Source organism: Notolepis coatsorum (genome assembly GCF_963971535.1).
Source record: "Notolepis coatsorum genome assembly, chromosome: 15".
Classification (NCBI taxonomy): Eukaryota; Metazoa; Chordata; class Actinopteri; order Aulopiformes; family Paralepididae; genus Notolepis; species Notolepis coatsorum.
The window spans coordinates 40180649-40198536 of NC_140179.1; the positions used below are offsets into that span (position 1 = coordinate 40180649).

The following is a 17888-nucleotide window of genomic DNA, read 5'->3' on the forward strand; positions in this document are numbered from 1 at the left end:
GATGACATCATTATGATGTAGTAAATCTGTATTTGTATAGAACCTTATTACTGATGACATCATTATGATGTAGTAAATCTGTATTTGTATAGAACCTTATTACTGATGACATCATTATGATGTAGTAAATCTGTATTTGTATAGAACCTTATTACTGATGACATCATTATGATGTAGTAAATCTGTATTTGTATAGAACCTTATTACTGATGACATCATTATGATGTAGTACATCTTTATTTGTATAGAACCTTATTACTGATGACATCATTATGATATCAGTAGTAAATCCTGAAATCCCCAAATTGTAAATAATCCACTGGGAATCCACTGCAATTTCTAGTCTGTAGTGCTGCTGACATGTACAGAAAGGTTCTGTTACTTTGCATTTACATAATAACAATAATAATTATAATAAAATAGATTTATATAGTGCTTTTTAGAACTCAAAGTGTCTTTACAAGGGGCGTTGGTAGTGAGACAAAGAACATAGCACAAACACACAAGAATGGATGGGGGAGGGGTGGGCGGCTAAATTAAGTTGAGTTGAACCTTTATTAATCCCCTTGGGCTCAGTGGCCTCGTGGGTAGAGTGTCCGCCCTGAGTTTGGGAGGCTGGGAGTTCAAGCCCTGGCCGAGTCATACCAAAGACTATTTAGAAATGGTACCCATAGCCTCCCTGCTTGACACTCAGCATCAAGGGTTGGTTTGGGGGGAAGTCCTTGCGACATACTAGCGTCATGTCCAAGGGGTGTACTTGTATATCAAGCTGCCTCACACTACGGAAACAGGAGATAGGCTCCTGCCCCATGTGCCGTTACGGCTCAAGAACCATTGGTTCTCAAAGGCAAAACTTCTTGGGGAAATGTATTGCATTTAACCCATCCTAACTATGTAGGAGCAGTGGGGCAGCCACACGGTGCGACGCCCAGGGACCAACTCCAGTTGTAGTACCCTGGTCAAGAGCAATGTGTCTAACATGCATGTGTGAGGAAACCGGAGAACCCAGAGGAAACTCACACAAACACGGGAAGAGAACATGCAAACTTCACACAGAAAGGCCCCCTGCTGAGGTTTGAACCCAGGACCTTCTGGCTGTGAGGCAACAGTGCTCAGCCTTGATAACAACATTCTGGTGACTGTGTGATCACCAGTAGAACAGCCTTTTAGCCAATAGCGTCTCAGATCATGTGTCCAGTTCTTGGCCTCTTGTTGGTGGTCATTCGTTTGTTTGGACCAACCAGGGGTGTAGCAAGATGCATATCTGGGCCCTCCTCCCCTCCTCAACCACTCATACACACCTTCAAATCTTTTAGTCCAGACCCTCTGAGGGCCCTCCCCTCCCCCAGCTCGGAGCCCTGGGTCATCAGTTCAGACCCTCTCTGAGGGCCCTCCCCCAGCTCGGAGCCCTGGGTCATCAGTTCAGACCCTCTGAGGGCCTCCCCCAGGTCGGAGCCCTGGGTCATCAGTTCAGACCCTCTGAGGGCCCTCCCCTCCCTCAGGTCGGAGCCCTGGGTCATCAGTTCAGACTCTGAGGGCCCTCCCCTCCCCCAGGTCGGAGCCCTGGGTCATCAGTTCAGACTCTGAGGGCCCTCCCCTCCCCCAGGTCGGAGCCCTGGGTCATCAGTTCAGACTACGGATGTTCGATATTGGCTTTTTTACCGATATCCAATATACCGATATTGTCCAACTCTTAATTTCCGATATCGATATATGCAGGGTCCCCCCCCCCCCCCCCCCCCCCCAAAAAAACAAAACGGAATAATTTCAGGTAATTAACATTACATATCTCTTTTTTTAATTATTCTTTTAACCGATACCGATCATTTCCGATATTACATTTTAATGCCAATATCGGCCGATAATATCGGACATCCCTAGTTCAAACCCTTATCCAGCTCGGGGGCCCTGAAGTCCAGCGACAGGTAGAAAACCACAGTTCACTGTCACTAAAGAGGACGGGGAAAGCGCTGTAGGAGGGGATGTAGATGGTACTGAGACCAGCCAGTCAGTCAGAGAGAACAGCTGTAGGAGGATGTACAGTAGATGGTACTGAGACCAGCCAGTCAGTCAGAGAGAACAGCTGTAGGAGGATGTACACTAGATGGTACTGAGACCTGCCTGTCAGTCAGAGAGAACAGCTGTAGGAGGATGTACAGTAGATGGTACTGAGACCTGCCAGTCAGTCAGAGAGAACAGCTGTAGGAGGATATACAGTAGATGGTACTGAGACCTGTCAGTCAGAGAGAACAGCTGTAGGAGGATGTACAGTAGATGGTACTGAGACCAGCCTGCTGCTCAGAGAGAACAGCTGTAGGAGGATGTACAGTAGATGGTACTGAGACCAGCCTGCTGCTCAGAGAGAACAGCTGTAGGAGGATGTACAGTAGATGGTACTGAGACCTGTCAGTCAGAGAGAACAGCTGTAGGAGGATGTACAGTAGATGGTACTGAGACCAGCCTGCTGCTCAGAGAGAACAGCTGTAGGAGGATGTACAGTAGATGGTACTGAGACCTGCCTGCTGCTCAGAGAGAACAGCTGTACAATGTAGATGTACTGAGGCTTATCCCCATCATTAGGACACAACGGGCTGACCTTCGAAGCTTTTATTGGCAATCGAAGCTTCGGGGCCAAGCTTCGATTTTAACACTTTGACTGCCGGGACACGTCTTTAGACGTCTTTGCTGGCGATGCTAAAGTTGCCGGGGGACGCTGTACAGCGTCCTTATATCAATATTTCAAAAATCTGCGATCGGATCCATAATCTGCCTCCGCTGGCCTGAGAACCACCAGCAGGACCCACTGAGCTCTCTGGCGGTTCAGGAGCGCCATCTGGTGGCCGATCACGCAACTGCTTAACAGGAAGCGCTGTAGAGGTTTTGCTAAATGTCCGTATTGCTTCCGGCCACTCGGGATAGCTTCCGGCACTGTAGCTCGTCACTCTACATAGCGATCGATTGCCAATAACTCGATAAACAACATGATTTGGACGTATATACCATTATACAAGCTGGAGATGGACCGGGTAATAATATATCCCATAATGATAAAATTTCTACTCGACGATGATCGCCCAACGGCGCGCGGATACTGGGGTGAGTTTCAGCGTGTAACATTACCGTCTTCGATAATAACTGATATTATCAACATTTGACCCACATTAGATGATTGGTATAACGCTGCCCACGGAATTATAAACGCCCCCTCGCCCATCCGGTCAACATCAGATGACGTGTAGTAACTTCTAGAACCACGTCCAGTTGAAATCTTTTATCTCGCATCGATTGCTATCAAACTGTATTTCATCATCAATATAATGCATTTGGAGCTATAAATCAAGTTCTGGAGAAAGCTGCAGAAAACGATAAAAACATACTTATACTTTAGACCATATTTTACTATGAATATGTGAATGAAAAAGTTTAACGTTGCTACACAATGAACAATACATATAGGACTTTGAATGGGCCCTAATAATGGCAATGTAGCAATAGAATTTAAAAAGTTATAGCCCTGCAAAGAAGGGGACTTTCTCCATAGACAAATAGCGCTGGCAATCTATGGTATATCATGAATTTAACCTTAGGCAGCCAAAGTGTTAATTCGAAGCTTCGAGAAAAATAATAATAATAATAATTTTTTTTTATAATTATAATTTTTTTGTATCTTATGTTGTGGAACTTGTACAGCACTTTGGTAAACGTTGTTGTTTTTAAATGTGCTCTATAAATAAAGTGGATTGGATTAATTAATTAAGTAGCCCCTTTCGTGACTGTGACGCAGCCAACAAGGTTTCACTCGGCTGTGTGATTTAATTCAAGGTGGATCGCTGTTGTCGTTTGAACAACTTCAGATTTCATGGGAACTACCAATCCCCCAAATCAAGAATGTTTAAGATGAATGAAGTAAGATTTAGATTATTTGAAATATGAGGGCTTGGGACACCGAGCATGTAAGACGTGCTTCTCGCCGCTCCACAGTCGGGAGATCAAGCAACCCCCCACCTACAGGGCTTGTATTTGGTTGTCGGTATCCTATTATTATGCAAAGTCTAGGTGATAAGTGCCGGCGGCCGGGACGAGTCATTTTTGTGTGGCTGGCCGCCCGGCACTTATCACCTAGACTTTGCATAATAATAGGATGCGCGTACTTCTGCCTCAGTGAAGAAGCCCAAACGTCGTTTGACCGCGTATGCCCAGCACTGCACCCCTGCCCATCGCACTTTGCGGGCTAAACCCAAAGAGGGAGAGACGCCTCGTCCGCTCATCATCAGGGTCTACTTCTTTCATCTCCGGAACGAAATCCTACGTCGGGCCAGCGCGACCTCCCGTGATACCCCTCTACTCTTCAAAGGCAAAAGGCTCTCTATTTTCCCTGATTACACCGTCGCTGTTTCCAAGAAGAGGGCTGCGTTTGGAGGAGTGAAACGTGAACTCCATGCCTGTCCTGGTATAAAATTTGGGCTGATGTTTCCTGTGGTTCTGAAAATCACTCTGCCGAGTGGTTCAACGCACACGTTTGAAGACCCGGCCGCCGCCTCGACTTTCATAAATACTAAACTCAGAAAAGCGGTTCCCCAGACTGTAACCATCAGCTGAACGGCAAGTTCATAATTCATGTCCATATGACTGAGCATATACAGACTATTTCATTTTGGGACTACGATATTTCACAATATTAACATTTGTCACTTAACCACGGAAGGGGTGGTGTTTATCTCCCTTTCTCGTTTCTCTTAGGGGGTGTTACGGCACGGGCAGTCGGGCACACTGCTGACGAATGAATTTCACGCGCGGCTCCCTCGTGAGATTGCGCGAAAAATTACTATTCAAATCCAGATACAATTACTATGAACACAGAGATAAGGCGAATAAACTATTAGCTCATCAATTAAGACAGGCATCAGCTTCGCATCAAATACCACAAATCCAAACTCCAACAGGCAGAACTACAGATCCCAAAGAAATTAATGAACAATTTAAAAACTTCTACTCATCTCTCTATGCTGCAGAACAACCCACTGACCCATCTGCCTTTAGCAACTTTTTTGACTCTCTTGATATTCCTAAAGTTGACTCCGACTCAGCGGTGAAACTGGAGGAGCCTATCACAATAGAGGAGATTGAAGAGGCTGCTCACAACATGCAGGCAGGTAAATGCCCAGGCCCTGATGGTTACCCAATCGAATTCTATAGGACGTTTTTTGGCAAATTGGCGCCACTTCTTATTGATATGTACAATGAATCCTTCTGCTGTTTTAAATTGCCCCATATACTTACTCAGGCCACAATTTCCTTAATCTTGAAGAAGAACAGAGACCCTCTCCTATGTGGGAGCTACCGTCCTATAAGTTTGCTATCCGTGGATTTAAAGCTTCTTTCCAAACTACTATCTATGCGTTTAGAATCGGTACTACCCTCTATTATTTCCCCAGATCAGACTGGATTCATAAAAAAACAGTACTCTTCCCCATCATTAGGACACAACGGGCTGACCTTCGAAGCTTTTATTGGCAATCGAAGCTTCGGGGCCGAGCTTCGATTTTAATTCGAAGCTTCGAGAAAAATAATAATAATAATAATTTTTTTTTATAATTATAATTTTTTTGTATCTTATGTTGTGGAACTTGTACAGCACTTTGGTAAACTTTGTTGTTTTTAAATGTGCTCTATAAATAAAGTGGATTGGATTAATTAATTAAGTAGCCCCTTTCGTGACTGTGACGCAGCCAACAAGGTTTCACTCGGCTGTGTGATTTAATTCAAGGTGGATCGCTGTTGTCGTTTGAACAACTTCAGATTTCATGGGAACTACCAATCCCCCAAATCAAGAATGTTTAAGATGAATGAAGTAAGATTTAGATTATTTGAAATATGAGGGCTTGGGACACCGAGCATGTAAGACGTGCTTCTCGCCGCTCCACCGTTTTGTGACAAACTTCAATTATAAATAGTCCTTTAACAAAGTTTTTTCTTTTGGGACTTTGGACACTGGACAACGTATGTTCATTTACCAGTCAGGCAGACTTTTCGACAATTTAAATCGTCCATGGGTCCTGTTAAACCCAAATTAAGGACGACGCGTGCAGGACAACAAACAATCTTTGATCAGCCACCCGGGCCACCCCCACCGCACGCGCCAGCTGCTAACATGGCCAGCGGCAGCGCCTTTGATCTAGGGGCCCTACAAACAATCAATGCTGAACTCGCTGAAGGAAGATATTTGTGGCAGAATTGACTCATCGGCAACTAACCTGAGAGCTGAAATCCATGCAGTGCGCACGGAGCTGGTGAATATTACCGAACCATTGCTGCTGAAAATAAATGAACACGGGCAAACTATCTGCGAGTTGGAACGTGTGACGAGCGACCACAGTGACCAGCTCTCCTCGCTTGACTCCACTATTAAGGAGCTCACGTCACAGGTGAAATTACTAACAGACAAATGTGAGGACCTAGAGGGGAGATCGAGGAGGAACAACCTTCGACTCGTGGGGATACCTGAGGGCTCGGAGGGTGCGCACCCAACGGAATTCATCGGCCGCCTACTCAAGAACCTACTGGGCCTGGAGGAGGAGCCCCTACTCGACAGAGCCCATCGCCAGTGGTGCAGTCGTAATATGGGCCAAGGTCAAACGCCACGTGCACGCGCATACATGTTCCCTCGGTTGCGCACAGAACAGATGATACAACTTGTCTCATCATTCCAGTCGGGAGATCAAGCAACCCCCCACCTACAGGGCTTGTATTTGGTTGTCGGTATCCTATTATTATGCAAAGTCTAGGTGATAAGTGCCGGCGGCCGGGACGAGTCATTTTTGTGTGGCTGGCCGCCCGGCACTTATCACCTAGACTTTGCATAATAATAGGATGCGCGTACTTCTGCCTCAGTGAAGAAGCCCAAACGTCGCTTGACCGCGTATGCCCAGCACTGCACCCCTGCCCATCGCACTTTGCGGGCTAAACCCAAAGAGGGAGAGACGCCTCGTCCGCTCATCATCAGGGTCTACTTCTTTCATCTCCGGAACGAAATCCTACGTCGGGCCAGCGCGACCTCCCGTGATACCCCTCTACTCTTCAAAGGCAAAAGGCTCTCTATTTTCCCTGATTACACCGTCGCTGTTTCCAAGAAGAGGGCTGCGTTTGGAGGAGTGAAACGTGAACTCCATGCCTGTCCTGGTATAAAATTTGGGCTGATGTTTCCTGTGGTTCTGAAAATCACTCTGCCGAGTGGTTCAACGCACACGTTTGAAGACCCGGCCGCCGCCTCGACTTTCATAAATACTAAACTCAGAAAAGCGGTTCCCCAGACTGTAACCATCAGCTGAACGGCAAGTTCATAATTCATGTCCATATGACTGAGCATATACAGACTATTTCATTTTGGGACTACGATATCTCACAATATTAACATTTGTCACTTAACCACGGAAGGGGTGGTGTTTATCTCCCTTTCTCGTTTCTCTTAGGGGGTGTTACGGCACGGGCAGTCGGGCACACTGCTGACGAATGAATTTCACGCGCGGCTCCCTCGTGAGATTGCGCGAAAAATTACTATTCAAATCCAGATACAATTACTATGAACACGGAGATAAGGCAAATAAACTATTAGCTCATCAATTAAGACAGGCATCAGCTTCGCATCAAATACCACAAATCCAAACTCCAACAGGCAGAACTACAGATCCCAAAGAAATTAATGAACAATTTAAAAACTTCTACTCATCTCTCTATGCTGCAGAACAACCCACTGACCCATCTGCCTTTAGCAACTTTTTTGACTCTTGATATTCCTAAAGTTGACTCCGACTCAGCGGTGAAACTGGAGGAGCCTATCACAATAGAGGAGATTGAAGAGGCTGCTCACAACATGCAGGCAGGTAAATGCCCAGGCCCTGATGGTTACCCAATCGAATTCTATAGGACGTTTTTTGGCAAATTGGCGCCACTTCTTATTGATATGTACAATGAATCCTTCTGCTGTTTTAAATTGCCCCATATACTTACTCAGGCCACAATTTCCTTAATCTTGAAGAAGAACAGAGACCCTCTCCTATGTGGGAGCTACCGTCCTATAAGTTTGCTATCCGTGGATTTAAAGCTTCTTTCCAAACTACTATCTATGCGTTTAGAATCGGTACTACCCTCTATTATTTCCCCAGATCAGACTGGATTCATAAAAAAACAGTACTCTTCTTTTAACACTAGACGGCTTCTTAATATCATGTATAATCCCTCTTCTTCCTCAATATCAGAAGCTGTGATCTCACTAGATGCCGAGAAGGCTTTTGACCGGGTGGAGTGGAGCTACCTATTCTACACCATGGAGAGATTTGGCTTGGGTAAAACATTTATCACCTGGGTGAAACTGCTTTATACCTCCCCTATAGCCTCAGTCAGAACCAACAACACACATTCTGAATATTTCCCTCTCTTTCGCTCTACCCGGCAAGGCTGCAATTTGAGTCCCTTATTATTTAATATCGCAATAGAACAAATCCTAACATAACTGGTATTCATAGGTTTGGCATCGAACAGAAGACTTCACTTTATGCGGATGACTTGCTTTTATATGTATCGAATCTCTCTGTCTCTATTCCAGCTGCCCTTGATGTTTTCAGTTAATTCGGTGAAATATCAGGATATGAACTAAACTTAGATAAAAGTGAGCTATTCCCTCTGAATGCTGAAGGTCGAAATTACCCCTTACATACTTTGCCCTTTAAAATTTCCCCACTTGGCTTCACATATCTTGGCATTCGTTTCACAGACAAATTTAAGGATTTATTTAAATTTAACTTCTCCCCTTTGTTAAGCAAACTGCATAAAGACTTTGAACGATGGTCGCTATTACCCCTGTCCTTAACGGCACGAGTCAACTCAGTTAAAATGAACTCCCTGCCAAAATTCTCATACCTTTTTCAATATTTACCCATCTTTCTCACACAAGCATTCTTCCAGAAAATTGACAGTTTGGTGTCGCAGTTCATCTGGAATAGGAGAGTCCCTAGGCTCGGTAAAGCCCTACTACAAAGACCAAAGCCTCTGGGAGGGATGGCTCTGCCCAATTTTAAATTCTATTATTGGGCAGCCAACTTTAGAGCACTACAACATTGGGCAAGGTTCGAAGACACACCTTCATCCCCTGTATGGTTGCTTTTGGAATCCTCTTCTTCCAGCCCTGCCTCACTGGCTGCTCTGGCTCACGCACCTCTACCTTTTCCCACCTCTCCCTACTCTAAAAATATCATTGTCAAATCAACACTCAGGATATGGAATCAGTTCAGACGACATTTTGGTTTACAATCTTTTTCTTTACTAGCTCCAATTACAGCTAACCCTGTTTTCCCCCCCTCTGTGATGGATAGAGCTTTTCTCTCCTGGTCCCCTCTTGGTATTAGAACGTTCAGTGATTTATATATAGAAAATATTTTTGCATCATTTGAACAACTGTCTGACAAGTTTTCTCTTTCGAGGTCACATTTCTTCAGATACTTGCAAGTCCGCAGTTTTGTACGTAATATCAACCCACAGTTCCCCAAACTCCCAGAAGCCACTCCTATTGACACTTTACTAAAGCCTACACTGGTCACAAAGGGTATTATATCTGTCCTGTATGGCTTGATTTCCTCACTGCGTCCTACCTCATTAGAAAAGATCAGGAGGAGATGGGAGGAGGACCTGGGTGAGGACATCACAGAAGACCTGTGGGAGGATATTCTACACCGGGTCCACTCCTCTTCAATTTGTGCCAGGCACGGACTGATCCAATGTAAAATTGTTCACCGTTCACACTTTACTAAAGTCAGGCTAGCCAAGATCTATGGCAACATTGATCCCACCTGTGACAGATGCCACCGTGCCCCTGCTACACATAGTCACATGTTTTGGTCCTGCCCTTCCCTGCATAACTTTTGGTCTGAAATATTTGAAACTATCTCAAATAGTATTGAGATCCCAATCAGCCCGACTGCCATAACTGCTTGCTTTGGTGTCTCTAGCTCCCCTACTACTCTGTCTCTGCCACGATATAAAGCTGACCTGGTAGCATTTGTTACTCTCCTGGCTAGATGTTTCATTTTACTGCATTGGAAGTCACCCACTCCTCCATCTCACTCTGTGGCTCAGGGATATTTTGCACTTCCTTAAGATGGAGAAAATAAGGTGTGTCATAAGGGGTTCTACAGCTAGATTTTATAAAACATGGGGTAGTTTCTTTACCTATGTTGGGGAACAAGGTTCAATCGACCCCCCATAAATAATGCTCACTCCTAGCCTAGCACAGTCCAGTCGATTGACCTATCTACATGTGCAAATGTAACCGATGTCTACCTTCTTATTTATTAAAAAAAAAAAAAAAATGTGTTCCATTCCTCTATTCCTGCTGTACAGTGCTTGTCCTGAGTGTACATATCTGTTTAATTGACTGTATGTCCGAAACAACATCTATATTTATTTTGTGGTGTATTCTCTTTAGTCTATATATTCAACAGACCTATACTTTGACTACTTATACGTAGCCATGTGCAATATGTATATTATTTACATTCAACAGACCTATATTCTGTTTATTTATACCGGTACATAGCTTTGTGCAATAGGTATATTGTTTATCCAACAGACCTATATTTTGACTAACTATATGTAGCTTTGTGCAATATGTATATTGTCTACATTCAACAGACCTATATTTTGACTACTTATATGTAGATATGTGCAATACGTCTGGCATATATGTGTACAATTTGACCTTGTGCTCATCTCATATTGCAACGAAAAAACTTCAATAAGCAAAGTTTTGGGAAAAAAGATTATTTGAAATATGGCCTGTGTAGACTAAACTATGCACATAATTATGTCAGTCTACAAGGTCCGGATTCTACATGGTCCGGCAATGTAGATCTTGTAGACTCCACTACAGACCAATTATCAGTGAATGTTCATGCATTTTTAAGAAGGGCTACTTCCACATCTTAGCCATATCGCAAAGCCCCTAGCTTAGTGGTGCCCAACCAGTCGATCGCGATCGACAGGTAGATCGCGGGCTGGTTTCAAGTAGATCTCGATTAATAAAATTAGATACATTTTTTTTTAAATCAACTCTGCCTCTCCTTGTTAACTACAACAAGCAATGCTGTTTGTTATTTAAGATGAGGTCGGACTCGGCACTGACAGATTTGTGTTCATTATGCTGCTTTTATAAAGCCTCAAATGACGGCTTACAATATACAATTTTGGCTGGTAGCTCTCGGCTAGGTGGTAAATTAAAAAGTAGATCTTGGTTCAAAAAAGGTTGGGGACCCCTGCCCTAGCTGATTGGATCCAGACTAGTATTATGATAGGCAAACAGATCATAATGAGAGGCTGGAAGGCACCAGAAGGCCCGTCATTCCGAGAGTGGAGTGGAGAACTGGGTAGGGTAGCTGCCTATGAGAAAATATCTTTTAGTTTAGGAGAGAAAGGAGAAAAATATATTAGCAAATGGGGGAAATATCTGCAATTTCACTCACTATAAAAGGAGGGGGGGCACACTTGCCTAAGACAGCGACGTGGCACAGGAGTATATAATACCTGACAAATGCACCATGTTTATGTCGACAAGATTGGCTCTATGTTTTAATGTACCGGTAGTTTTTATTTTTTTCCGTTTAGTGTTGTTTTCTTTTTGTTTTGGCATTACTTCCCATTTTATTTTCCGGTTTAGTCTAGTTTATCAATTAATTAAATTTTTTGTAGAATTTTTCGTTTGTTTAGTCTTACTTATTCTTATGTCTTTTTATTGTTAATTTTTTTTTCTGTCTTCCCCCCCATATGGGGGTTATCATTGTAACCTAGAAGTTAGTGGTCTAGGTGTCTGTGTTGTCCTTCAGGACTGACTCATGTTGATGCAAAATATGTCATTCATTGTATTGTCCTGAAGTACTGTGTGCAAAAAGAAAAAATACTCAATAAAGTATAAGTCATAAAAAAGAAGGGCTACTTCCACAAAAAAACAAAGAACTCACCAAAACATCTCAGTAGCACCGTATCTAAATGTTCTATTTCATATATGGAGATTCATATTTATTTATGTATTGCATGCATTTCTACATTTTATTTCCTATTTTGTTTATTCATCCCAGTATCTTTCTTTCTTATGTGTGGAATTCTACAAGGCATGTAGGTGTATATGTGTTTGAGGATGATATCCTTCAAACAGGCAATAGTGATGATATAATTTGGGCAGTGCTGAGCTGGGTTACTTTCCTCCAGTGTATTTGTCCCCCGGCCCCACCCAATGGCCCCATGCCCCCCCCCCCCACACACACACACACACACACACACATCGAAGTAAAAAATAAAATAACAAATTCGAAGCTTGTGCCATCGAACGAAGCTTCGAAGCGTTGAAGTATTTAAGACAGCCCTAGACACAAGTATCTTGTGTTTTCTAAGTGGAGATACACAGTATTCAGATCAACAACCTACCATAAGCTGGCCTGAGGAAATACAATACAATAGATAACAGCAATACATAATTAGTTACCCAGTTTTATAATAAATAATACATTATTTTAAAAAAAAAAACTTTTTTTTCCTTCTGTCTATTCAATCTGTTTAAACCAATGGGGGTTTTCTTCACAGTTGCAGTTAAAGATTAGGCTACACTAATATTATAATATTATACTATAAGATAAAGAAAGTTGATTTAATAAAAGAAAAAGACTAATTTAATCAGATTAATCACTTTATTCAAATTGAGGATTTAGTTTAAAAAATATATAATAATAATTTTTCATTTTTTTATGAAATGTTTTTTTATAGACATTCGAAGCTTCGTTCGAATACGGCAATAGAAGCTTCAAATGTAAAAAAAATGACATTCGGTACAGCCCTATTAAAAATAGGAACCTTGGTTTCCCTCGGCTGAAGGAGGAAGACACGTTGAATGAAAACAGTTTAAACCTGGTTAGACTTGGCTTGACAGCACAGTGTGGACTGACTGACTGACTGACTTCAGTGCAGCTAACCAGAAAGAAGAGACAGCTCAATAAATAATTGAGTGCGTTTCCAGCGTTGGTTTGCTGCTACGTGAGCCGTCTGTCTGATGGACCCTGTGATAAAAACTCAATCTGATATCAGTGTCCAAAGAAACAAATGACCAGCAACAAGAGGCCAAGAACTGGACACATGATCTGAGACGCTATTGGCTAGAAGGCTGTTCTACTGGTGATCACACAGTCACCACAATGAGCCTTTGCTCAGATGTGATGATGTGACTAAAGTTGGAACAGTGATTATTTTATAATATCACATGTAACCCTCGTGATATCAGTGAGAATATCACACTGCTGTCCTCTACTGCTGTCCTCCACTGAAGACATTCTTAGTTGACTAATGGTAATCATCATCAAGACATCATCATCATCTTCGTTTTATGTCCCTATTTTCCCACTACAGTGAGGTTGGATGGACGATGACACCACGCGACTGGGCACGGTTTTGTGCCATGTCTTCATGTATCTCCAGATCCCTCATATCATTCTCCACACATCCCCTCCATGTCTGCTTCCCTCTCGGCCTCCGCCCATCCACATTCATCTCCTCCACCCCTCTCAACATCCCCCCCTCCTCCGATCTCCTCACATGTCCAAACCACCTGAGACGTCCATATCTCACCTTGAAATCAATTTCCCTGACACCACAGATCTCATCCACCTCGGTCTCATCCACCACCACTGGTCTTCCCATCCTGCCATCTGACTCCCGCCACATACCTCAACATCTTCCGATCACAGCTTCTTAACACCACCATATCACCCTCTTTGTCATTGCCCACGTTTCTGACCCATACAGGAGAACTGATCTCACACATGCTTCATATATCCCTCCTCTGATCTTTACATCTATGTTTCGATTCAACAGAGTAGCCTACTAATTTCCCGCCACTTCCTCCACCACTCTCGCCCTCACCACTCCCGCCTCACAGTCCAACACATCTCCCAGATAGCGAAACTGTGATGCATCTACACATCACAACAAGCCTGCTTCTCTAATCGTTAGGCCACAGCTGTCCCTGTAACCTTCTTCCTTTGTAAAGATACATCATAGTAGGACTGTGCCATGGTAGGACTAACAATAATATTGTAACATGTAATCCCGTCACAGGAGACGTATAATAGTCTCAGGAAACACATAACAGCCACAGGAGACACATAACAACCACAGGGGACACATAACATTCACAGGAGACACATAACAGTCACAGGAGACACACACCAGTCTCTGCGCCGCCCCCATGCCTCAAATAGATCCGCCATCAGCTCTATTTTCAATCTTTCAAAATGTTCAGTTGCTATTGCATGCACTTATCTGTGTTTCATTACACATATGAGTGCATGCTTACCAACTGTTTTGCCTGTTTTATTGCAACACTGCTATCACCGACATCCAAGAAGGGTGATCCCCCCTTGAACGGCCCTTCTAAGGTTTCTCTTAGAAGGGTAACCCGGGTAACTACCGCCCTGTTTCTATCCTTACATCCATCTCGAAAGTCATGGAAAAAATAGTATACGAACAGATCGAAAAGTACCTCGCGGAAAAAAATCTAATCTACGAATTCCAATCTGGCTTCAGAACATCCCACTCCACTGACACATGCCTTCTCTACTTGAACGACCACATCAAACAAGAGGTGGACGCGGGCAAATACTGCGGCATGGTCATGCTGGACCTACAAAAGGCCTTCGACACTGTCAATCACACCATTCTGATTGACAAGCTAAAAGCAATTGGTTTTGATAGTTTATCAGTGAGCTGGATACAATCCTACCTGGAGGGGAGGGAACAGATGGTGGAAGTAAACGGTACCCTATCCCCCCCCCTCACAGTGAGCTGTGGTGTTCCACAAGGAAGCATACTAGGACCGCTACTATTCCTAATTTATGCAAATGACATGTCGTCAGCTTGTGACTGCAACTTGTTCCTGTTTGCGGACGACTCAGCCCTGCTGGTCTCTGACAAGAACAAGTTACAGGTTGAAAAAGCCCTCAGCTCGGAACTAGGCAAAATCTGCATATGGCTCGCCGACAACAAACTATCATTACACATGGGCAAAACAGAGTCCATTCTCTTCGGTTCAAATAACAAACTCAGCAAGACCGACGGCTTCTCGGTTACAGTGGGTGACAATATTATCACAAGGAAAGATGAAATTACCTACCTGGGTTCCATCCTAGAGGCTAATCTTTCCTGTGACAAAATGGCATCCAATGTAATAAAAAAAGTCAACCAACGAACGCGATTCTTGTACCGGATCTCCTCTCTGGTAAACAAGAATACCCTGAAGACTCTAGCAGGAGCACTCATTCAAGGGTACTACGACTATGCTTGCACCTCATGGTACCAAAGCACCTCAAAGGCAATAAAAAACAAATTACAAACATCTCAAAACAAGCTAGTCAGACTACTACTTGACCTGACTCCTAGAACCCACCTCACCCCTGCCCACTTTGACAACCTAGGATGGCTTAGAGTAGACGACAGAGTACAGCAACTTGCAATGGGCCTGGTCTACAAGATACACTACGCGACCAAGGTACCCATGTACATGTCAAAATACTTCCCAAAGGTCAGTGAATACCACGATCACAACACCAGAGGGAGCTCCACAAATCATGTAAAACCCAGATTCGGCTCAAACAAGGGACTAAACACGTTTCGCAATTATGCCACATCAATGTGGAACGCCCTGCCTAAAGCTGTAAAGGAATGTGAATCACTACCCACCTTCAAAAACACTCTCAAAAAACACCTACGTGAGACTGCAATTCGAAACTGGCCCCTACAAATGTCCTAACCTAGTTGTACAGTAAATGACCAAGTAAGGCTTTGTCAATATTCCAATGTACAGTGTAAAATGTGTGTGTGTCCCCTACCCAACCCCCCCCCCCCCCCCCCCCACCTCCAATGTACAGCCCTCACCCAACCCCACCAACCTCCTCCAATGTACAGTTTCTACGCCAAATGTATATACACTCCTTTTCTGGACACTTTTGTATCACAAACAGTACTGTATTTGCAAATCTGATATGTCATAAATGTATAGATGTAGCAGTACTGTCTACCTGTATGTCATGTATGTCATATATGTTATGATGAATTGAAAATGGGGGACCCTGGTGTAAACAAGACGAAAGTCTTTCTCTGGTCTGCATCCCCTTAACAATTGTATGTATTGAGATGTACTGTACTGTACCCATTCTGCAATCTGTTAATAAACTTTTCAATCAATCAATCAAAACTCTCCTCCACATTGCCTGTGGTAATTTTTTTTTCCTATTGCTAGGTTTCAGTGAGTTTTTCCTTACCTTCGCTGGGGTGTATGTCTGGGAGTGTTGCATTCATTTATAAAAAAAAAAATCTTTAAATTTTATGGTGTTTTTGTTTTGTTCTTGATTTATTGTGATGTTTCTTCTTGACTTGTTTAACACATTGACGACCAGCATGTAGCGCCGATTTATAGGCCAGAGGACAGAGGTTTGTTTACAAACCGATGTACTTTCTAACAGCTATATATATAATTTATAGTATTGCTATCTGTCCATTCTCATTGTCACTTGAGTGCATAAACCGTGCCTTCATAATGGCTTAAAGAAAATAAAAATCCATCGGTTGGTTGTCATTTTATAGCGCCATGAATATAAGGTTTATCACAGTTTTCGCCTCGGTTTTTTTCTGGGGAGCTAGATAATAGGCTAAAGGCTAGTCACGTTATATCAAACGCCATTTCAGCTGTATATATACGAATGAAATAAAACAAACTGCGTAGCATCCGGACTATTACAGAGCATCTATGGATGAAATGGGGGTGGCAGGGAACGCCGATTACTATTATTGATTAGCAATACAGTGTGCGTTCAATATACCATTTTCACTGATCGATCACGTTACGTTTTAAAACAATGTCCAATCCAGCTGTAATTTGGGGGAATAGTATCCTACCGTCAGGCCATGTGATCGCCGGCAGCATTTCGTCATTAGTCATCGGAATCTGGTAGATCGATATGTCCATTGGCTAATCATAAATCCCATTATTCCAGGCTGAAATATGCGTTCGGTAACGGGATCAAAGATGGAGGGTCTTCGTTTGGAACCGAGGCTCATATGAAACGCCCACAGACAGTGAAAATAATTGTTTTTCAATCGCCCTCAATGATACTGCAGTGGAGCGATGGCGCCCCTAAGCGGATCTGGCCGGTATTGCATGTTTCGAAAATCAAATATGTGGGTAGGTCCTGCAAGTCAATCGCGGACGTTAATAGCGTTATTAATATGGAATAAAACAATAACAACTCGCCACAAGTTAACTCGTGGCTCTGGTCCTCAACGGGGTGGAATCGAAACACGTATATATATGTGGACGGTCCACATAGTGTTAAAGAAGACGTGTCAGGCCCATGGGGACATTAACGTGTGTTGTAAATTTGATTTGATTTGATTAGGAGACACATAACAGTTATAGGAGACACATAACAGTCTCAGGAAGACACATGAATAGGGTTTATTTAGGCAAAGCGGAGACATACAGTAATGTGATCTCACAACATCAGATCTTCATGATTAGATGTTTAGAAATCCCATGGAACTGATGGGTGTAACCAGATAACGTACCGCAGGCAGCCGGTAGCGTTGTGGAACACGTCCGAGTCGGCCAGGAGCTCGTCTTTAGGGTTCTCTCCCTCCGAGATGCCGGAGCAAGGCACCAGGACGCTGCTGGTGAGGACAGGGAGAGCCTGCCTGGAGAGATGCTCCTTCAGCAGGTCGTGGGAGGAGAGGTTCCACAGCACCCCTGGAACACACCGAAAACAGATAATTCTCTTGATTGAAAGGACAAATTTTTTACCCCT

At 43.4% G+C, this 17888-nt stretch overlaps 1 protein-coding gene across 4 annotated transcripts in view; it reads right to left on the minus strand.

Annotated features, from left to right (window-relative positions):
• pkp2 (plakophilin 2) overlaps positions 1 to 17888 on the minus strand; it is a 78007-nt gene that overhangs the window by 19294 nt on the left and 40825 nt on the right. For all 4 annotated transcript variants that reach the window (XM_084330901.1, XM_084330902.1, XM_084330900.1 and 1 more), the window contains one exon: positions 17653 to 17830. In XM_084330901.1, the coding sequence (XP_084187027.1) occupies positions 17653 to 17830 (178 nt within the window). The remainder of the gene's footprint in view (positions 1 to 17652; positions 17831 to 17888) is intronic.